The sequence below is a fragment of the Emydura macquarii genome, unplaced genomic scaffold, assembly GCF_026122565.2.
Source record: "Emydura macquarii macquarii isolate MOO-44397 ecotype Brisbane River unplaced genomic scaffold, CSIRO-AGI_Emac_v2 contig_705, whole genome shotgun sequence".
Taxonomy (NCBI): domain Eukaryota; kingdom Metazoa; phylum Chordata; order Testudines; family Chelidae; genus Emydura; species Emydura macquarii.
The window spans coordinates 8,272,789-8,296,312 of NW_027130842.1; the positions used below are offsets into that span (position 1 = coordinate 8,272,789).

General features: G+C 39.1%; 1 protein-coding gene across 4 annotated transcripts in view; it reads right to left on the bottom strand.

The window, feature by feature from the left end:
- SHPRH (SNF2 histone linker PHD RING helicase) overlaps positions 1 to 23,524 on the bottom strand; it is a 105,701-nt gene that overhangs the window by 67,762 nt on the left and 14,415 nt on the right. For all 4 annotated transcript variants that reach the window (XR_010918658.1, XM_067542365.1, XM_067542364.1 and 1 more), the window contains 7 exons: positions 17,851 to 18,069; positions 11,543 to 11,621; positions 10,686 to 10,836; positions 8,080 to 8,185; positions 7,236 to 7,492; positions 6,062 to 6,739; positions 1,484 to 1,735 (listed from right to left, as the gene is read on the bottom strand). Coding sequence is in view for 3 of the 4 variants with exons in the window: in XM_067542365.1 (XP_067398466.1) it covers positions 1,484 to 1,735; positions 6,062 to 6,739; positions 7,236 to 7,492; positions 8,080 to 8,185; positions 10,686 to 10,836; positions 11,543 to 11,621; positions 17,851 to 18,069 (1,742 nt within the window). In the remaining variant the exon portion in view is untranslated. The remainder of the gene's footprint in view (positions 1 to 1,483; positions 1,736 to 6,061; positions 6,740 to 7,235; positions 7,493 to 8,079; positions 8,186 to 10,685; positions 10,837 to 11,542; positions 11,622 to 17,850; positions 18,070 to 23,524) is intronic.

A 23,524-nucleotide genomic window follows, 5' to 3' on the forward strand; every position in this document is an offset into this window, starting at 1 on the left:
ATCATTCAGTCTGAAGAACCACGATTGCATGGGTCAGCCTTGCAAAACACTACTAAAATAGCTGCCTGTGGAGAGCAGTATTTTTGATTGACAGGTAAGAGATATTTTTTCATTAACATAATAAAGGATGGGCAAGATTGTGTGTCTGGGCCGATGAAGAGAAAGAGTCATTAGTACAGTAAGAGAACTTACTAACTTTGGTTCCACAAACAAAAACTTCCCTACATGTGTGGCAACTACAGCGTTTTCTTACATGTAAAAGAAAGGAACTGATCCACTAGAGCAGGGGTGGCCAACCAGTGAGAAACAAAGAGCTGCAGTTTACCTTGCCCTCAGGCAGCGCGTCAATTTCACTCCCCCCTCTTCTCCCGAGCACAGCATTTGTCTGAGCAAAGAGCTGCTTGCGGCTTGCGAGCCGCAGGTTGGCCACCCCTGCACTAGAGCAACACATCTCAGATTGCTACCTCTATAACTCTTACATGTTCCAGACAGAGTTTGCTGCAAATATGGTCCTGGTTCTCCTCCTTGTTTCCAACTGCTAACTTCCATTAAAAGACAGCTAAAATTACATTAAATACTTTCCTGATATTACTTTTACATGTAAGCAATTGCATATTTAACATCCATATGGGGAATACATCATTCGGGGGAGTAGAAGCGACACACACTCTATTAAGACATTGTTCACACTATAGAAGTGTGAGAACCCTTGTACTACCGACAACTAATATATGAGCAGAGCTGATACACGTTTATTTTACACACACACACACACACACACACACACACACACACACACAGTGGAATGTATATATATATAGCAGATTCATTATGCTTTTATTTATTTTAAAAACAAATGGATCACTTGACAGCTGATGAAACCTATAATCACAGATATACTCAAACTGGGTAAAGTGTTTACAAGAAGGTAAGTTACCTTGGGGTGTGTAATACACATAAAACAATGAATAAATTGTCATGTGAGTAGAATTTTCTGTTGGCATTTTTATCTCCCTGCTTTGGACTACTTGGTGGACAAACACTAATGAAAATAATCTCCTCTGCAAACTGCTGGAATAAATCGAAAAAGCACCTTGAGTAATTGGACTGTTTTATAGTTTCTAGACCTAAAGGACGTATTTGTGCCTCTAAACCATGTCACTGAACAGAATAGTGTGTTCTTTGAAACTATCAAACACTGTATACAATATGATGACCTAGTTCTTTAAACTGTCGGTACAGATTATGGTAAATACTTTTTGAGCTAGATACATGTCACAGCCTGCCAAAACTCCAACGGGGAAACATGTAACAGTAAACACATTCAAGGGAAAGTAAACAATTAGTAACTTCTGAACAACAGATTATAAGGACAAGTTTATGTGTAATACATGTTAAGAGTTAAGCAGCAGCTTTTTTTTTTTAAGTTACAATAACCTTGTCAAACTTTTTCAATATAAGCATGCTCAGGAGATATTCTCACCTTTGCAGTGGTGCATTCAACCATCTGTGCTTCATCTAGACAGATCCTCCACCACTCCACTGCTACTAAAGGGCTTGGGATGGCCATATACCGCTTCTGGTTCCTGAAACGGCGCCCATCTTCACTGTTGCTATGAGGGATGTCCACGTAGTTCAGCTCAGTGCGAAGGACATCATAAGTGGTGATGACTATCTCCTGCTCTGCTAACATGTGAGGCTGCAAGAAGCCATGTTTCTTCACACCTTGATACACCTACACACATTTATATATACAAACATGAGAGCAAAGATTGAAGAAAGGAAATACTTCATAACAGAAAGTGTAAGATCTCTTTATAATTTTACAGAACACACATTTAAAAAATGTTCCTTGTATGAATGACTTGGTGTCAGTTCATAACATTTGCACTCAAATATATATAAATTAAATTATACAATGGGAAGGAAATATGGTCTCCCAATTGATTGTAGCACCCAAGAGAATAAAAGGATTTTGGTACTTCATATGACTGTTGTATTTGATCTTAGCTGATTAAACATGGATTTAACAACATGCAGAAACCTTACAGAAGCAAATGGTAAAACATGCACTTTTTTCTTACAATAGAATATCATAGTAGAATGGGCAAAGATAGAAACATACAATCAAACACCTTCAAGAATGAAATGTGAACACGACTATTTATTTCTATCCTCCAAGGAATTTCTAAGAAGAATCAATGAAACACACGGAACAAACATGGAAGATGGTGGCATAAGCACCAACAAAGTACATAAATCTTCTGTAGTGACCTTCCACCAGAAAAACCAAAAGTTTTATTATAAAAGGATCTTTGTTATTTGTAACAGAATGTGTTTATCGGTCTCTCTTTTACCTCAGCATTTTCAACATAATCCTTTGTGAAGCATACAGTAGTTGAATGTGGGAAAAAACTAAATTCATAAAATAAATTTAAGCCTCGTAACTAATGTTTTTCAAGGTATTAAAATGTTATGTCAGAAGGAAAGTGCAATAAATACTGTAATCTTAAAACTTTACTTTACATTTACTTTGAGTATTTTAAAATATCAACATCGTTAGATTTCAGATTGTACATGTCATACACACATAATTTAACCAGATACTGTAACAATGTAAAAAAGCAAAACCATTTAGTAGTCCTTCGGGATTTGTAGCTGCCTAAGATCAGTGATATAGCAATTTCTGCCAAAGATCTGTACCTCATCCTCAAACATATCCACTTGTTCCCTATTCATATCAAGATGCAAGTCAAAATTGCCTTTCCTGTTTTTAAGGAGACTCAATGCTGACTTACTCCAGTTTACCCCGAAAACCTGATCTCGCACTACTCCTTTTACAGCTAGCACCATCCTTCTCTGTGTCTTTTAACACCAATTTCAACAGTGCTGGTAGAACAGCATCTTCCTCTGCTGCACCTACCCTTTAGAAAAAATAGTTCTGATGTCTCTTGGCCTAAAGAAATCCCTCTATTTCCCAATCTCATTTTAACACATTTTTTCTCCCTTGCCTCTGTTCCTCTCTCATTCTGTTATTAGTCTTATGACTGAATGCTCTATAGATACACCATTGTTTCCTGTAGTTTATGCCATGATAACCATCTTTCATGGGATTTAAGGTTGCAAAGTCAAGCACCCAGCAGTTAGAAATTGCCAGAAATAAGGCTGCCTATGCAATCTTAACTTGGGCCCCCTTGTGTGTATGCATTATGATACAGTCTTTGATTACATTATCAAATACTATTTTTTGCAGTCTCCCTGATCTCATTTCCTGTGTCTTGTGCCACAACAGCCTCTGCTAGCCAGAAGGAGTAATTGCAGGTAAAGTCCTCTCTGTGGTGACAGGGCATGTATGATCTGGTTGGTATGAAGGAGCTGTGCGTGGTTAGAAATTGCTCAGTGCAGAAAGAATATTAGGGGAATTTAGCTGCTAAACTCTAATCTCCACTAAGCATGTGCATCTGTACCTGCACTGCCTGTAATATTGCCTGTTATATAAAGATATTTGGGATAGTTTTCATGAAAGTTACTGTAGAAATAAAGGTCCCAGTCCTGCGAAGACTATGCTTGAACTTAACTTTCTATGCATGAGTTGTCTCATTACTGGGTCTATTCATAATAAGAATAGACTATTGTTATTTTGCTCTGATATCGATCCTTTTTCAAGCACTTTACAAACATGAAGTCCTACAAGATTCCTTTTTCATCACGTCTGTGAAGGACATGGGACTGATCTTTAATAGTTAATGAATTACATGATTCATGTATGGGACCTGATTATTGAGACAGTTACTGGATGGCTTTATGATATGCTATATTGGTATGTTTACTGTATGCATCTGCTGATTTAGTTTAGTAGCAGAGCTGTTAAGAACCAAGCAAGAAGGAGACACAGGGTATGGCGACACTGCAATAGAATACCTGCAGCTGGCCCATGTCAGCTGACTTGAGCTCACAGGGCTCAAGCTTCAGGGCTATAAAATTACATGGTAGATGTTCAAGCTGAGGCTGGAGACCAGTGCCCGGGCTCCAGTCTGAAAGTCTATAGTGCAGTTTCATAACCCAGCAGCCTGAGCCCAACTCAGTTCACATGGGCCAACCACAGGAGTTTTATTGCAGCAGACACAATGGCTCCAGATAAGCAACCTCCTGGTAAACTCAACAGGGGTCAGTAAGCGTATGTCTACACTGCAATTAGACACTCATGGCAAGCCTGTGCCAGCTGACTCAGGGTTACGGGGCTCTAGCTAAGAAGCTGTTTAATTGTAGTGTAGATGTTCAGGATTGGGCTGGAGCCTGGACTCTAGGACCTTGCAAGGTGGGAGGGTCCCAAAGCTTAGTCTAAGCCCCCCAAGGCTGAGTTAGAAGGCAGGGCCAGCCACAGGTGTCTAGCTGCAATGTAGACATACACTAAGAGACACTGTGCGAGGTTTTAGCTCTGAAGATGCTACTTCCAGGTGCCAGCCAAGTTACAACACTTGTTTTGCCAAGGGGAGGAGCCAAAAGATAAAAAGGGTATTAAACAGTTAAAAAATCATTTTATTGCAGAAAAAAAGGGAAGCCTTTGTCAAGGAGTTGTTTGTGTGGAACAGATGGACAGAGACTGGGTAGACAAAACCAATCAAAATAAAATCAGGCCTTTTTTATTTAAATTAAACAGGTTTATTTTTTAAAATTAAATTTGAAATTATGACAACCTATGTCAATGCCTAATCTATATACTATATATATGTATATATATACTATATATACTATGCCTTATACTATAATCTATAAAAAACATTTAAATTCAATAAAAAATATGCAGTACATGTTTGCTGCCAAAGTTTTAAAGGAAGTCAAAACAACCAAACTGGTAACAGTCACTACTGGCTAAGCACCTGGAACCAGAGTTTGTTGACGTGCTAAACCTACTTTTGCAGACGCAGAGAAAATATTTTCTTCACTTTAGTTTATTCAGGCTAAATCAACTTAATGACCTGTCGATTCAAAGTTAAAAAACCAAAAAGAAGGCCAAGGAGGATAGGTTCTCTCTCTATTAATACATCAGAGGAGTAAACACCAGGGAGAATGAAGAGCTGTTTAAAGGACAACATCGTCCCAAGAACAAATAGATATTAGCTGAAATTAATAGAAATGAATAAATTCAGGCTCAAAATTTGAAGAACGTTTCTAACCTTCTTGAGGTTCTGGGACAGCCTCCCAATATGAATTGTGAGGGCAAACATCGCAATTAGTTTTAAGAGAGCTGGACAAATTTATGAGTGTAATTGTATGAGTAGGTTGCTTCTGATGGTAGGGCTCATCAGCTCTAGGGCTCACTTCTGGTTTATGTCTTATATTCTTAAAAGTTCACAACTCATGGTTTTAAGACAGCCACCTGCAGAGGGGTCAGGAAGGGATTCCCCCCTCCTCCCAATATATTCTGCAGTGATTTTTGGTCTCCCACCTCTGACGCATCAAAGATGGCCAGGGCTGAATGTGGGACCCTGGATGGGGTAAGCCCGTGCTCTGAGATGGCACTGAGCATTCTTTCATTCAGGTGCTTGGCTGGTTGGTTCTTACTCACATGCACAGGGTATAATTTATCGCTATAACTAACTGCAGTGTTGGGAAAGAATTTTCCCCAAAATCAGATTGGCAGATTTGGGGGGAGGGCGGTTTGCCTTCCTCTGCAGTGCAAGAGTGTGGGATAAACCTGCCAGGATTATCTGGGTATATCTCATGTAATCATTTTCCCTGCCACTTCGGGAGCCTTGGGCATTGGTGCACCTCGGGAGCTTCCATTCTCTCCCTGTAACACAGAATGGTCTAGTCTTCTGTGGGCTGTGTAACATTTCGGTCTAATTTCAGTTGTTGAATTTTAGTGGGGAGGTGGCTGAGAGGTGTTGGTGATGTGTGACGTACACAAAGTCACACTAAATGATCTGGTGGTCCCTTCTGACCTTAAACTCTATAATTCTATAAACCCACTGGGAGTTGCTAAAGCAGGAAGCTTGTTTTCCTCTTCCAATCTATGAATCAACTCTAGGTGTTAGAAGATGAGACGAAATCATCTTACCAGGACTCGAAGGGAAGATGATCTCACATGCCTGTTGATTTCATCCACCCACTGATGGCAGATAGAACTGGGTGAGATTATCAGAGTTGCTCCTGTAGAAACCGGTTTCATTGCTACTAGGCAGTGGGGACAATAAAAAGGCTTAATCTTCAAGTTTTCCTCTTTGTAGTTTACACACTCAGCATGCTGCCATAGGTGGCACTTCAGGCACTGCACACGGGCCTTACAGTCAACTAAGCCAAGCTCACCACAAATGCATTCAAAAAGATAGTCAGAGGTGCTGAATGGAAAAATGGAACTGGCATGCTGTATGACACTGCCAGCATGTTCTTGGGAGTCTGAGGACTGGTTTTTTAGGACTTCCGTATCATCTGTATTTTTAGGTGCACCGATAACAGGACCAGTGGAGTCACTGGACATAAGGTTGCCTTGCAAATCAGCAGATTTCAAGTCCATAACTCTTGGCTGAAGGTTTTCTTCTTTTATGCAGGTCTTTTGGCCTGTCTCAGACTGGTTATTTTTGCTAGTTGTACAATAGTCATGCTCTTCTGCAGTGATGTCCACCAGCTGGGGTGGTTTGACATTTTCTGAAGATGTGACCCTACTTGCTGATTCTTTGTTTTGAGAGTTAGCATTAGGCAAGGATGTCTTCTGAATCCTTCCAGAACTTCTTGTTGTCTAAAATATAAAGTTAAAATTAACCAACAGATTTTTTTGCTCTTTGATGAGGAAGTATAAACACATTGGGACTAACTGTTAACATGACATATATCTTCTACTTTGGTGCAGGTTTGCGGGATCAAATTCCCTTAATATTAGCTTAGGGTTTTTCCAATGTTTCACAGAACATCCTGTTCACAAAACTAACATCCACCAACCCTTATAACGTCTTCAAAAATTTAAAGAGGACATAGCCAAAGATTTTAACCCCAAAACTTAACATACTTTGTGTTTTATTTTTATTTTCCTTTTTGGTAAAGTCTACATACTGTAATTCTTTATTTTTATTTTCAAATGCTTCAGGCTTTTTGTTTTTAAAAAAAGTCAATACCATCAATCAGGCACTAATGGGCAATCCTTTAAATAGCACCACTGTGGCAACATGTAATTGACAAAAAATAAAATACCTCCATGCAACATTTGCCTTAGCTGATATTTTCAACTCTCATTTTACCTGTTTTTTGGTTCTCTCATGACTCTTTTGTTCCTTGTAATTCTTCCCCAACTTGAAAGATCCAGCCAGACCATGACCTTTAACCCGCTCCACTACTTGTTCTGCAATTAGTTTTTCCAAAGTCCTTTTGAGAAGACGTCGGTTTCTCTGTATGTCATATCTGTATATGGCACTGACATGCTTAAATATTGCAATGATGGAAGCTCCCTTCTTCACATTCATTTCCTTGACAGCTGCTAATATCATCACCCGTAAACCTACATGCAGAACAAAACTATGGCTCAGATAAAATGAAAAGTTACATGGGAGAAAATTTATTGAGGAGCTCTGTAAATGCATTGTCTGCAAGTGAATTAAAAATTGCCAAGAAAAACTAAGATCGACAATGGAGTAAGCAGTCCTGCTCAAGCTAGTCTGGCAGACCATTACTTTTCAATCAAGATGTTCAACAGTGTCTAAGAGTACATATAACTATGGAAACAAAAGTCTTTTTTTTTTTTTCTTCAAATTTACAGAGATATGCAAGTACAATACTTTGGTCTGGCCAATAAACCATCTTGCTACAATGGTTCTACACTAGGTAAAGCTGTGCATGGAGTCCTACAATGCAGCCCACAACTGGTTTTATCTTTAAAATGGAACTATTAGTAAGGATGATTACTGTTCCCAGAGTGCAATGTTATATTCTTGAGCAAAATTATACCTCTGTATCAGAAATAAGGGCATCAGTAAACTGCTCCCCTCATACCAATCAGGTGCAGCCCTTGTACTCCTGGAAAGCTGCCAACACAACCTCAATAAGCAAACTATTTTACAAAAATTGTGTCTCTCCATAAATACTTACTGGGATACTGTACTTTCTCCTTTGATGTAAACTCCACTTTCTTTGTTTTTTTATTTTTGTTTCCTTCAGCAGGCTGGGGTGGAACGAAGAAGTTCACCAGTTTACCCTAATAGAGACAACAGTCAATAACGGTAGGAGGATGTATATCTGTGACATAATTTTGAACTGTTTTATGAAATTAGTATTTTCAATTAGCAGACTAGCAAAAAGCATTTTTACTTTGAAGTTGTCAGTTCTTCATTAAATACCTTCACAGGACCACAGAAACTGTCATACTGGATCAGACCCAAGCTCCATCTAATCCATTATCCTCCTTCTGACAGAGATCAGTGCCAGATGCTTCAAAGGAAGGTGCAAGAACCCCATGGTAGGCAAATGTGGAATAATCTGCCCTCCACATTAAATTTCATCCTAATCTTTAATAGGTTGAAATTGAAAAATTCTGAAGCATCAATTTAATAGCTCTTCTGAAACTGCTGTTATTAACAACAACTCTGGAAATTCTGAATATTTAGATAAATAGCCAAACCCTTTTCAATTCGTGTTAAGTTCTTAGCCTCTAAGTTCTTAGCACAACTTCCTGTGCAATGAGTTCCATGGTCTAATTACACATTGTATAAACAAATATTTCCTTTTATTTTGAAATTCCCAACTTTTAATTTAATTGAATGTGCCTTGTTCTTGTGATAGGAGACAACTAAAGTTCCTGATCTACTTTTTCTATACCATTCATGATTTTATAAACTTTTATCATGTCCCTGCTTATTCATCTCATTTCTTAGGTAACAATCCCAATCTTTTCCATCTTTTTTCATGAGACAATTTTTTCCAGGTCCTTGACCACACTAGTTCTGTAATATCCTTTTTGAAATGGGTATTTCAGTACTGCACGCAATATTCCAAGCCACATCACTGAATTACATAAAAACATAATATTCTTTGAATTATTCACCATCCCATTCTTTATGCATCATGACAATCTTGTTAATTTTTCTGAGTGCCACTGCACATTCACTGGAGGTCTTCAGTTAGCCATCTAGAATGATGTGCAGGCTCTTTTCTTGAGTTTATATAGTTAACTGAGAAAGTGTATGAGTACTTTAATTGATGCTGGGTTTAATCTGCCATCATGTTGCCCATTCACCTAGCTTGTTTAGCTCTCTCTGAAGTTCCTCACAATCTTCTCTGGTGCAAACTAACCTAAAAATTGTGTATAATTTGCAAGTTTTGTTACCTCACTACTTACCCCGCTTTTCATATAATTAATAAATATATAAAACAGCATAGGACTTAGTATGTAACCTTCAGGCACTCTGCTGTTAACCTTTTGTCATGATGACAGCAGACCATTTAATCCTACTCTTTGCTTTCTGTCTCCTAGGCAACTTGCCTCTTACCCCATGTCCACTTAGTTTAATTAGTAGCCTCTTGTGTGGAACTTTGTCAAAAGCCTTAAGGAAGCCTAAATAAAATTATGTCCACTGGTTCTTCTTCATCCACCACCAGACTGACAAGCTAAAAGAATTCTAAGAGCTTAGTGAGACAATTTTCCTTTGCAGAAACCATATTGGCTAGACTATATCACATTCAAGTTCTGTATTATTTTGTCTTATCATTTCAACCAGTTGTCTAGGTATACATGTAAGGTTTACTGGTCCATAATTCCCCAGATCATCCTTTTGTAAATATAGGTACAACATTTGCTACCTTCCAATGCTCAGGAACAGTGACTGTTTTTAATGAGAGTCTTCCTCTGAAGAGCCTTCCTCTGAAGCTTGGGGCTCAGCTCACTTGCTGGTTTAACTTAGAGGAATTGGTGGATTCTCTGTAACTTGAAGTCTTTAAATCATGATTGGAGGACTTCAGTAACTCAGCCAAAGATTAGGAGTCTATTACAGAGGTGGGTGGGTGAGGTTCTATGGCCTGCAATATACAGGAACTAGATGATCAGGATGGTCCCTTCTGGCCTTAAAGTCTAAATAGTAAATAGTTTGGCCTAAAACCCTAATAGAAAAAATATTTAGCAATAGTCATTATTGACACAGCAGCTCTCTTGGAGCCATTACATAGCCACTCATCAATATTATCATTTGTGTACCCGTAATCTAGTTAAAATGTAATACACAATAGAATGGGAAGGAGGAAATCCACAACACACACTGTGCCAAATTCTATACTCAGATGAATGAATGTATCCCACTGAAGACAATGGAATGTGTGTGCATGCATACCAGGCCACAATCTGATCAGTTATCTATGTTATAAGTCTCAGATAAAATATATTTTAAATAGAGTCTCTACACTTTTATGATCCCACTTTCTGAAAAGCAAGCTAATAAAGTAACTTGCCTATAACTGAGACTTTGTTAATCATTGATGTGAATGAAAAACAATACAATCAGCTTCTCATAATATTTTTGTATTGTTCTTCTATTCACATCACCAAGGACCACATGCTAACAGACAAAGACTATTTCTGTCACTTTAATTTAATAGCTTTTCATTATGGACTTTTCCACACAAAAAATGATAGCTAAATAGCAGGAACATGCCTCAAATACTAGAGGTACCTTTTTAGTTCTCAAAATCTACCATAGTTCTCTCACCTCAGGTAGTGTCAGAACATCCTGTTTAACATCTTGTCGGATGTGGGTCAGAATAAGAGCTAGTACCTCTACTGTCTTCCCAAGACCCATTTCATCTGCCAGGATGCCTCCAGGCCACTGAGGCCCAGCAATTGGGTGTTCACGGATAATGCTAAAGATTAAAGATACACCCAACAAAACTTAAGTTACAAACTAATGTGACCAGTAGATGAATACATGTTCAAAGTAGCAGAGATAATGAATAATTTCTGCAAGATACATATATAAAGAGAAATATGCATCTGTGTTAAAGAAAATTGCTTTGGTGGCTATGTTTAAATAGATTACAAAACAATTTACATAATTTTCAAAAGGTTAAAACAAACAAAATCTCCATAAAGCAACTATACACTGCAGTAGACAAACCAAAATTTACTGCACAAAATTCGTAATTTGTTAAAGCAATACTAGTAACTGTATTCATCTATTTTCTTGTCCAAGATCAACCGAAAAATAAAAGATTATACTGTCTCTTTGCTGTAACCTTTAAAAACTTGGAACAGAAAGGTGAAGGATTGGAGCCTCCAAGTCATCAATTAAAAAAAAAGAATCTGTTACACTTAAATTTAAAAAAACATGTTCCTACACCATATATAGGGATGCCTTTAACCTACAATTTCCGAACTTTCCTCTCCACCCTGAACCCATCTTACTTTCTTCTTTCATACTTATTCTGCATTTACTAACTGAAAAGGCACAGGTATTATTTATCCAATGCTCTTCCTGTAAAAGTTTCTAACAAAATTTTCACAAAATAGCATGTTTAGGTGCTGCCAGGAACAGCGGTGTTCCCTCTGCAAAACAAAACCAAAACTCACCAGCCAGTAAATGGATTATAGTAGAGTTTTACTCCATCTGGAGTGATGATCTCTCGCCATAGAAAGTGTAGTGTGTTTTCTACAGAGAAGGAGACCACGTGAACATTACAAGATTTTTCTATCAATAATATAGTGCTTAGAAATGCTCAGCATTATTGTGACATTTAAAGACAAATACAAACCAATAAATAAAAACAAATAGCTTGCCTGTAACTGGAAGTTCTTTGACATATGTGGTCCCTATCTGTACTGCACACGTGAATGCGTGTGCACATCATAAGCCCGAGTCCAGAAATTCTAACAAGCAGTGTGTGTTGCCCTGCACACTCTCTCCTCATGCTCCAGACTAAAAGTGTAAAATGAAGTGTGGGTTGATACCTCTCTAGGTCCTCTTCTTTCCGCAAATCCAGTAGGATCCAAACAAGACGGGAGAGAGGATTGCTAATGGAATATAGACAGGGACAGCACATTTTGAAGAACTTCCAGGTACAGCCAAGCAATCTCTATTTCTTCTTCAAGTGCTGGTCCCTATGCATATTCCACATGTGGGTGATTTACACATATATCACGATTGGGGGGTGTGTGTGTGTGTGTGTGTGCAAGGACACTGGCAGCAAAGACGCCTGAAATTCTGCAGTTCCCGCAGCACTAAATCTGCAGCAGAGGCCTAAATAGTCTGTAATGCAGGGGTGGCCAACCAGTCAGAGACGAAAAGCTGCGAAGAGCCACTTTTACCTTTTCAGTTTCCCCTTCTCTCTTACCCTCTGCGAAATTCCTGCTGATCCCTCAATTTCAGCTGCAGCTTGTCAATTTCACTTGTCAATTTCCCCTCCTCTCTTCCCCTCCCCCCCCCAAAAGCTTGTCAATTTCAAAGAGCCACAAAGAACAAACAGCAAAGAGCCCCATGCCACATTTCTATGACCAAAGAGCCGCATGCGGCTCGCAAGCTGCGGGTTGGCCACCCCCGCTGTAATGTTTTGTGAATGTGTGAATGGAACTCTAGGTAGCCACTCTACATATATTCAGTAACAGTACTTTCTGCAGGGATGCTGAAAAGCCAGCTTATGCTCTTGTGGTGGAGGGATATGTGCTAACTGATAGCTCACCATGATGCACCCAGAAATCCATTTACAGACTCCCTGAAAGCATATAGCTTGTCCTCATGACCTTTCTGCTATGGCAACAAATAGCCTTGGTGATTTTCTGATTGGTTTGGTTCTCTGCAACTAGAACACTAAGGTACATCTGACGTTGAGGAAGTGAAGTCTCCTCTTTTCAGCAGAGACATGGGGTTTCAGGAAGAAAACAAGTAAGTAGATAGTTTGGTTGTCATGGAACTGAGAAATAATTCTGGAGAGGAATTTAGGATGGAAATGAAGGAAGATCTTTCCCTTGTGCAAAATACTATCTGGTGGGTCTGCCATCTCATTCACCCTTCCAGCTCAGGGAATAGCAACTAAAAATGCAACCTTCCTGGACAGGTGGAACATGAAAAATGTTGCTAAGGGAAGGAGATCTTGCTCTGCCCTGTTAAGGTAAAAGACCGTATGGTGATATTGTCTGACATTACTTGGACATGGAAAGAATGAACAAACGGAAGAAACACCCTGCCTGCCAGGCAGACTGCCCTCATGTCCAGTAGACTGATGTGCAGTCTGGCCTCCAGTGGGTCCAGGTATCTGGCACAGCCTGGTTGTTGAGATGAGCACCCCAACACACAAGGGATGCATCTGTTTCGATGGCAATACTGGGGGCAAGAGTGATGAAGGGTATATCAACTCTCACTCGATGCAGATTTGACCAGCAGGTACAAGCAGCAATGGTGGGAACAGTGATGTGATCCATGTCTGGTGAGTAGATTGACTGAAGCCAAGCACGGCAGGTAGACAGTGTAGAAGAAGCCTGGCAAATGGTAAATCACAAGCGCATGAGAAGAAAAGGCACACCTTGACCAGAGACCTCTGTCTGCAAGTAATCTGTGCCATCAAATTGCTGAAATTCATTAACTGACATTTTTCTGTGGGGAGGAAAGCTCTTGCTCTGATAAAATTTATCATCTGTGGGGATGTTAAAACAGACTTTTCTTTGTTCATGGAGACACCAGCAGGAACAAAGGTCCCAATCTAATCTCGTGGCCGGAGAAACCTACTAGGAGCCAATCGTCGAGATATGGGAAAACTGTGTAACCCTGATGTCTCATTTGGGCTGCCACCACAGAAAAGATCTTAGTGAATACTCTGAGTGCTACTCATGTCCAAAGAAAGGACTCTGAATTGGAAATGTTCCTGACCCACTAGAAACCGAAGGAACTTTTTGAAGGACAGATGAATATCTACATGGAAATAAGAGTCCATGTCGAGGGCCACAAACCACATCCCCTCCAGTAGAGAGGGGATTACTGATGCTAGTATAACCATCCTGAATTTCAACTTTTGAATAAAGATGTTCATTTATCAAAGGTCCAGAATGGTTCTCCACTTTCCATCTTTTTGAAGGACTAAAAAAATAAAGGGAATAGAACTCCCTTCCTTGATACAGAGGTGTCACTCATTCTATTGCCCCACGTTAGAGGAGGGAGTCCTCCGCTTACCGTGGAAGATTCACCTCAGGAGGATTGTCCCTGGACTGGACTGGAAAGGAGTTTGTGCAGAGAGAAACTCTATGGACTACCCTTGATGGATTATTTCTAAGACCCAACTGTGTGTCATGACAGAATCCCAATTGTGGCCAAAAAGTGAAAGATGGCCCCCCAAACATAAGGGGAGATAAAAGGGGGGTGGCATCAACAGCAGTGGTAGCAAAGAGGGCTGAAAAATCAAGGCTTCTAAATCCTCTGACATTCATGAGGTGGGCTCAGCTGGACGCTGGTGGTATTGGAGTCTTCCATCATAGGTGACACGTAAAAGTCATTTTGTTTCAGTACACCACCTTGTGTGAATGTGAACCAATGAGTGATCTGCACATCAGGAAGATATGGCCACATGTTTTTGCCACAGCCTGCCATGTTCACTGATGCTTCTCTGTCTTTTTTTCTGTTCTGATTTTCTCAATGACTTTAACTGCAGAATAACAGGTCTGCTGCCATTCTGACCAATCTGCAACAGTAGTTTCTCATGGGTTCAAGGTTGACTTTGTCAGCTTTTAGGTGAGTTTTGAGAGCATCCTTACATCATTTTAATTGGCCACCCAGTGTACATGGCTTTGTAGAGTCACATAGCATCCATATGTACAAGGTGATCAACACAATGAAGTTGTACCTGTTTGATTAGGCATTCTACACTAGTCATACAGCACCAGTCCAGGACTTCGATGGTTGGTATCCTATCCAACCACTTGATGTTACTCTAATTCCTTCAAGTGCCTGATACAGACTGCCCAAGTCAAAGGTCCAACCTGGGTCTCCACCTTCCTTTTTTTGAAGGGGCTTGGGGGGTAACTAAGAAATAAAGGGAATAGAATCAATCCACTCCCTTGATACTGAGGTGACACTCATCCTATTGCCCCTTGCTGGAGAAGGAAGTCCTTCTCCTAGTGGTAGAAATGTCTGTGGAGGATATGGGCTTGGCCTAAACATCTGCCTCTGGTGTTTTCTCTTTGGGCCAAGGGTGTCCATTGCAGCTTGATATCTTTGCCACTAATTTGCCCTTCTTTATGAAGGACTGAAATAGGTAGTAGCAGACACAGCTCATGAACACCAAGGACTCTGGGCATAGTCCCAGACTGCAGCGAGGGACTCCCCAGTATGCTATACTAACTATATATCTATTGAACTGTCCTCTCTCCAGTTATGAGGCAGACAATACTAAATGGTGGATGCTCCTGCCTGAGGGCTGGAGGAGGTGTCACGCTGGTTAGATGGGAGGGAGCATTTAACATATAGTTTAACATCAATATGTCAAAACCATAATAATTCATGAGCGATATGCCATGTCAGATATTGTTAGAAAAGTTGTAATATGCTAAGTAAGATGATAATACTTATGTTCATGTATTATATGTGAAATGGAAGTTATGGATGTATTTGATATTTCTGTATATCAATTTGGGCTGGCTGGGAAATACACCTGGCAGAGTGGCAGCAGACCAATAGCCGGCTTAATGACCCATTAAGACCCTCACGATTGCAACAGGCCCACGAGGAAACTAAAGGCATACCTGAAGAGTTACCAGGATTGGCCCATGTGACTCTGGACTCCATTTTAGTTCTTGTAACATTCCACATGACAGCATGGCCAGGCCAGGGGGTATATAAGGCTGAGCCACAGAATCCATTTTTTCTTTGTTCCTGTTCAGCTACAGACACATACCTGCCTCTGGATCAATTCACATGCAACTGAACTGAAGGACTAAGACCCATCCAGATGCTGGATGTATGCCAGAGGAACTGTACAAGCCTGCAAACTCCACAATTCTCCCAGAAACTTGATGTATATGGACTTTCAATCATTTGTATTTATCTGATTTGCTTCGACCCTTTAACATTTCTCTTATGGTTTGTTTCTTTCTTTTTATAATAAACCTCTGGTTTTAGTTACTAAAGGATTGGCTGGCAACATGGTATTTTAGGTAAGATCCAAACTTATATTGATCTGGTGCTGTGGCTGACCCTTTGGGGTCAGAGGGAACCTTTTTGGTAAAAAGCATAGAATTTAAATAACTAGTCTCTTTACTGGACCTAATGCTCATTGGGAGCCAGAGGCCTCAGTTGTGTGTATTTGAGTACTGGCTTCTTGATAACTGGTTTGGGGGAACCAGAAGCACAGTCTGAGGCTGGTTGGGAAGTCTGACTTCAGTGTCACCCACCAGAGCTGGGAGAATCTGCTCTCTGTTTACAGCCTACCCTGACCTTGGCATTATCAGGTGCCTACCCTGGGCACGGGACAGGTCACAAGGGGGATGGTTCTTTTGTCACCAAAGCAGTTTCATCTTCCAGTGTGACAATGTCCCTCAGGAGGACTGGGCTGGAGGGGAGACCGAAGCTAAGGGAGGAATATATCCTCCAGTGTAATGTAGGTATCCACATGACACTGTGTTAGGGACATTTCGATGGTCGAGACCATGCTTTTGACAGGTCCTGGGAAGTTGTAGTTGGATGGTCCTCTGAAGAATGGGCCAGTAACGATGAAGAGTCAGGTCCAGGTTGGATGGAAATGGCAGTTGTTGGTCCTTGTATTTCAGAGCCAGACACACTGATGGAACCAGCAGATCTAAGCAATTGAGACAGCATTGGTGATCATCGCTCGCCGAGAAGCAGTGAAAGTAGCAGACACAGCTCATAAACACCCAGGACTCTGGGCATAGTCCCAGACTGCAGGGAAGGACTCCCCATATGGGGAAAGAATATGCTATACTAACTATACTAATAAAAAACTATAAAACTATTTACAATATCTATTTACAGGCTATCAAAGAGAAAAGCTGTAGAAATCTATGGACACGGGGTTCCAAATCCGGCTATGCAGCAGTAAGAAGGAACTGGAGAGGTGTCAGCCTGCACTGCTCTTATACCTTCAGTATGGAGCACAAAGAGAACTACTCCTCATGTGCGAGGCAACGGATACTGCTTGTTAGAATTTCCAGACTTGGACATACGGTGCACATGAGCACCCACGTGTGGAATACACAGAGGGACCAACACTTTAAAAAGAATCTGCAATGCGCTAGAGTCAATGAGCTTGGTCAATTATTTCCTGGGTCACCAGAACTATATATTGTAATAAAATATAAACCTCAGTCTACAACTCTGGCTTCTTGTTGATTCATGTTCATCGTAACATTTTTATAGCAATGCAAATCAAATGCCAAAGTCTGCTTCAAAAGACCTATTAGGATTATAAAAGTAATGAACAATAGTATGGCAAGTCAATGTATAGCCTAAATTATTCTGAAGTGTGGCTATTGTTTATGGACAGTAGCTACTTTTCAAAGTTAAATGCTTCTATTATAAGATGACTTTATTCTGTGAAATGCCATATTTTGAAACAATAGTAAAACTCAACATATCCAGATTGACAATGTCTATATTAATTTCTAAAATGGCTCAAGATTAAAAAAACATAAAATGGCTCAAGATTAAAAAAACACATAAAAACTCACATTACTGTGGAACACTCCTAGCTAGTTGCCTCAAACACCACTACAATTTTTTATTAGTGGTTGGGCAAAGCTTCTAATTACTTAATTACTGAGACCGTTCTTATAAAATTATGCTAGTTCATATTCAATCCTTTTTGATACCATATTGTTCATTTATTTTGAGTAATGTTATAATTGAGATGTGCATTTGTTGTCCAGTGCCATTTACTTGCCATTGGTAGGTTTGTTTCTGAAATTCTCCCTTTGCAACATCCAATTCACAGCCTCACTTTGGTACGGCCTCAGTACAGGAATCAATGCAGAGTGCTGTACGTCCTCCCTCAAAAACTGGATTTCCTGCTGATGTGTGTGCCTCACAAAGTCATACAGCTCTTCAATATTCTGTCGTTCCAGCTCTCTATCAGATTCTTCCTCATCCTCCTCCAGCACATCTGCACATATGAAGAAGCATATCCATTCACAGCATCTCGCCCCATCTTTATCAGCCACCAGCTACAGTTCAATTAAATAAGCTTAGCTTTATTGCTACATGTTTAGTTAATAAATGAGAACAGTTAAGCACTGTTTCCATAAAGACTATGAACTGAGTATATTCTAGCAGATTGTTTCTTGTCAGGTGAAGGGGCAGTAGTAGACAAAGATGGGAATTAAATTCCTGAATCTTAACACTGGCATTTTTCCAGACTACAAATGTAGTAAATGTTTAGGAGCAGGAAAAGGTGTTTCCTGAGCTCAAATATGATAGTGAGAAAGTGAGAGGAATGCTTCCCTCACCCACATAGGGGTTATTACACTTTCCTTCATGTGATTACATAAGTTATTCTAATGGCAAACCTAAAAAACAAATAAATGGAAAAACTACATTACAAAAACACCCTGATTTCTGAAGCACAAAACTGGGAAAGTATCAAAAATTACTCTGAAGTGAACCCCAAGGAAATGTATGCAACATTTAGGACCCAATGTTCAACTGAGGGAATCAGTATGGCTTTATTATTTCAACTGAAGTAGGCTGATTAATATCAAGTAAGGATTAGTCCTCAGTTTCTAACTCATAATTAGGGGAGGGGCAGTTGTTTTGTTCCAATTATTTTTAATAAATATTTTTCTAGATATTTTATGCCGCCATTGAAATTTCAGCCTGTCAAAAAATTTGATATAGATGCACCACAATATTCAGAGATTCTTGCTTCAGAATTACGGCCAGAATGGTGCAGAATAAAAAGAATCTTGTTTAAGATATATAAATCTTCTAATAACTATATGTTTTTCTAGATAATTATCTTTTAAATTTGCTTGTGCTAATTTCTACATTTTTCACCATACTAAGTGAAATGCACTTTTCCTAAAACAAAGAGGTTAGCAATCACTCTTGAATATCTAACAATAAACAGAGTATACAAGTACATGAATCTCACATATGAATGCAATATGAATTTTAGTGAGCATACAAAATTTCAGTTTCAAATTTCAATTTTTTTAAGTTATGGAACATGCTCCCATGATGACCCTTTAGAATTCAACATGTCTGTGAGCATGCCCTTGGAAAATCTACAAATATAAAGATAATTTGCATCATCAGCTTGTTGATACTCCTTAGCCTCTAATTAACCTGTTATTTCCAGTTTATTACCAAGAACTAGGCCTAATTAGTGGTCTGAGTATTTCAGCTGTTTCTAAGCCATATAAACAAGCTAAATCAAAATTCACCATGATAAATGTTCCAAGATCAGGCTCTCCTTTTCCGAGAGAAAAAAAAATTCTTCCTGATATATCTGTCCTATTTGTCCAGAAGGCATATAATAAACACAGAATCATTTTGCTATCTTCCAGTTCTCAAAAGTGCTTCTGCAAAATCAGCAAGAGTACAATTACTAGTTCTTTCTGCAGATCTCATCCCCCATCATTTATAATGCATATTATTAATCAAGGAACCAAAAGGACATGAAGAGAAGAAAGTCTTTAATTGCCTATATATCAATGCTAGGAGCCCGTGTAACAAACAAGAGGAATTAAAATTGCTCATTTATGAGCAAAAATTGGATCTAGTTGGTATTACCAAAACCTGGTGGGATGATTCCCATGATTGGAATGTGAAGCTCACGGGTTATAACCTAATTAGGAAGGATTGAGTGAGCAAAATCGGAGGAGGAATGGCACACTGTCATAAATGCGGTTACTTGTTTTGGAGTCACTGATAGCACTGAAGATAACTCAGAAGAAAGTTAACAGATAAAGCACAAGATGGAATATTAGTCAATGTCTGCTACAAGTCCCCAAATCATACTAGGGAAAAGGAGGACTGGCTTTCTACATACCTATGTATGCCATACAGGAAAAAAAGCTCTGTGATCATGGGGGACTTCAATTTGAGTGACATACGCAGGGGAGCCTCATGCTGTCAATATTCTTGGAATTTCTAAATAATACAGATGACAATTTTTCTAACTCAAAAAAACTGTTGCATCCAATATGGGACAATGCTATATATTAGACCTCGCCTTGACAGATAAAAAGGAACTGATCACAGAACTAAAAGTTAATGGCAACTTGGGATAAGTCATCATGACTTGATAACATTTCTAATGTGCAAACAGAATAAAGTCCAGACCAGTGATATCCACACATTCTGTGCTTTAAAAAGGGCCCATTTCACAAAACTGAAAACAATCACAAACCATAATGGCTGGAAGGAAGAATTTAATCAGAAAAATGTGTATGATAATTTGGAATTGTTTCAGAATACTTTACTAGATGCCCAAAAACCATAATCCCAGGAAGAAGGCTGTATTAGTTAAAAAACTGACCTGATTTAAAGTAGGAAGTCTTGGCAGTTATACACACAAACATACATACACAGACAAAATATAAATGGAAATAAGGTGAAGTTTATACTAATGAATATAAAAAAGAAGTTAGAAAATGAAGAAAATTGTTATGGGAAACAAAGGGACACAAGGAGAAATCTATGGCCAGTGGAGTTAAGGACATTAAGGAGGTTTATAAAAGTATATTAGTAACAGAAAGAATCTTAACAATGGTATTGGGCCATTGGTAGAAAGAAATGGTAGAAATATCAACAATACTGCAAAACAGCAGAAATGTTCAGTAACTATTTCTGTTCTGTATTTGAGAAAAAACAGATTATGTAGATCATAAGGTAGCAGAGTTGATGCAATATACCTAGACTTCTGTAAGGCATTTTTAATTGGTGCTGCCAGACATTTCAATTAAGAAACTAGGAATGATATAAAATTAACATAACACACATTAAATGAATTAAAAGCCGGCTAACTGATAGGTCTCAAAATGTAACTGTAAATCAGGAATCGTCATCAAATGGGTGTGTTTCTAGTGGTGTCATGCAGGGATCAGTTCTTGGCCCTATGCTATTTAAAATTTTTATTAATGACTTGGAAGAAAACAATCATCACAGATAAAGTCGACAGATTACACAAAAATTGAGATAGTGATAATACTGAAGAGGACAGGTCACTGATTACCAAGCAATCCAGATTTGTGTAACTGAGTACAAGCAAACAATACAAGCAAAGCTAAATGTAAATGTATACATCTAGGAACAAAGAAGGTAGGCCACACTAACATGTTGGGGACCGTCGCCTGGGAATCAGTGACTCCGAAGAAGATTTGGAGGTTACGGTGGATAGTCAGCTGAACATGTGCTCCCACTGTGATGGTGTGGCCAAAAGAGCTAATGTGATCCTGGGATGCATAGCAGGAATCTTGAGCAAGAGTAGAGAGATTATTTTACTCCTCTATTTGGCACTGGTGCAACTGCTGCTGGAATAGTGTGTCCAGTTCTGGTGCCCACAATTCAACAAAGATGTTGATCATTTGGAAAGGGTTCAGAGAAGAGCCACAAGAATGATTAAAAGGTTAGAAAACATGCCTTATAGCAGGGGTTCTCAAATGGGGGGTCGTGACCCCTCAGGGGGTCGCAAATTTATTATGGGGGGGTCGCGAGCTGTCAACTCCCATGCATGCCGGTAAGGGTGGCATGGCATGGGCATGGCATGGGTGGGGGTCATCACTTTTTGCAGAGGGGGTCACCACAGTCTGAAATATTTTCAAAAGAGGTTCCAGCAAAAAAAGTTTGAGAGCCCATGTCTTATAGTGATAAATAAAATAAGACACAAGGAGCTCGATCTAACAAAGAGAAGGTTAGGGGGTCACTTGATTGCAGTCTGTAAGTACCTACATGGGGAACAAATATTTAATAATGGCCTATTCAGCCTAGCAGAGAAAGGTATAACATCATCCAATGGCTGGAATTTGAAGCTAGTCAAATTCACAGTGGAAATAAGGCATAAGTTTTTGAGAGAGAGTAATTAACCATTAAAACTACTTATCAAAGATCATGATAAATTCTCTGTCACTGACAATTTTAAAATCAGGATTGTATATTTTTCTAAAAGATATGCTCTACAAATTATTTTAGGAAAGTTCTATGGCCTGTGTTACACAAGAGGTCAGAATAGATGATCATAATGGTTCCTTCCGGCCCTCAAACTTATGACTATTCTGCTCTGTTTTGCCTATTTTCTCTGTAAACTCTGTATTTTTGTATTTTAAAATCTCTCTTTATTTTATTGTTCCTCTAATGTCAGCTATGTCATAGTCTCCCAAAACACGTATCATAAGTCTGCTTTTCCCATCTATAACAACATTTTTCAATAAACTCCTCTTCTACCTCTCTCCATCCATGCAATTATGCATATAATCTATGCTGGATATTTTTGGGGAGGGTGGGGATACTGGGGTTTAGTAGATTCAAAGATACTCTTCTTCCCAGCACTAATCCAAAAAGGAAAAAAAATAGCAGATAAGTATTTTTAGCTTACATATGTATGCCTTTGTCCAGTGAAGATATAGTCCATCACTCCCTAGAACAATGGTTATTTTAGAGAACATCCAAAAATCTTTGCCCATATATCAAAAATCTGTTGACAGTCACCATTCTATCTCCATGATTTAAAAAGTCCATGCTGACAATTTAGCTTGGGCTAGTAGGAAACTTTCTGTGTTGAGTAGAGGGGTCTAATCTAATCAGTTTTGACAGATTTACATTTATATTTAAAAAAAAGTTAACTGATGAAATGCTGTTCTCCCAAGTCCACAGGCAGAGAGTTCCAATGCCTCTGCTGATGCTCATAGCTTTGCCAAGCATCTGCAGAGTGAAATTAACACAAAGTTACAATGTTGCTATAGAAATTGCTATGGGAAGCAATGAAAATAATACGAATCAGGTCCATTTCATTTAATCTAGAGGCCAAATACCAAAAGGTGCCAAATTGTACAAGTGCCATTGAAATCCATAGGAGATAAATTATAGGCGTTCAACATCTCAGCATTTTCCCCTTAGAGAAATAGATAGCCTTCCATCTTCACCTTCCTACACTGCATTATAGACTTTACACAGTGAACACTATCATACCTAATTCAGTACCCAAGAAGAATATGATGCTATGAAGAAAAGCATCACATTAATGAAAAGATAATACTTGTAAATAAAATACTTTGCATTACAGAGTTCCCTCCATTCCAGACTCTCAACACATTTTACAAACATTAGTTTAACTTCACAACTGCCACATGAAGTAGTTAAGTATTATCCTCATGTTACAAATGAGGAAAAGTGCACGGGGCTAAATGATTTACCCCAAAACATAAAAGAACTCTCTGCCAAAGCCATGAATAGGTCTCCCAATTCCCAGTCCTTTGTTTTACAAAGCTATCCTGCCTCCCCTTCACAAACAGTTTACCATACACAAGATTCACCTTTCTGAAAAGAAAAAACGAAACACTGAAACATTTAAAATAAAAATAAAATACCTCTCTCATCTCCCTCTTTCCCCAGCCCGAGAA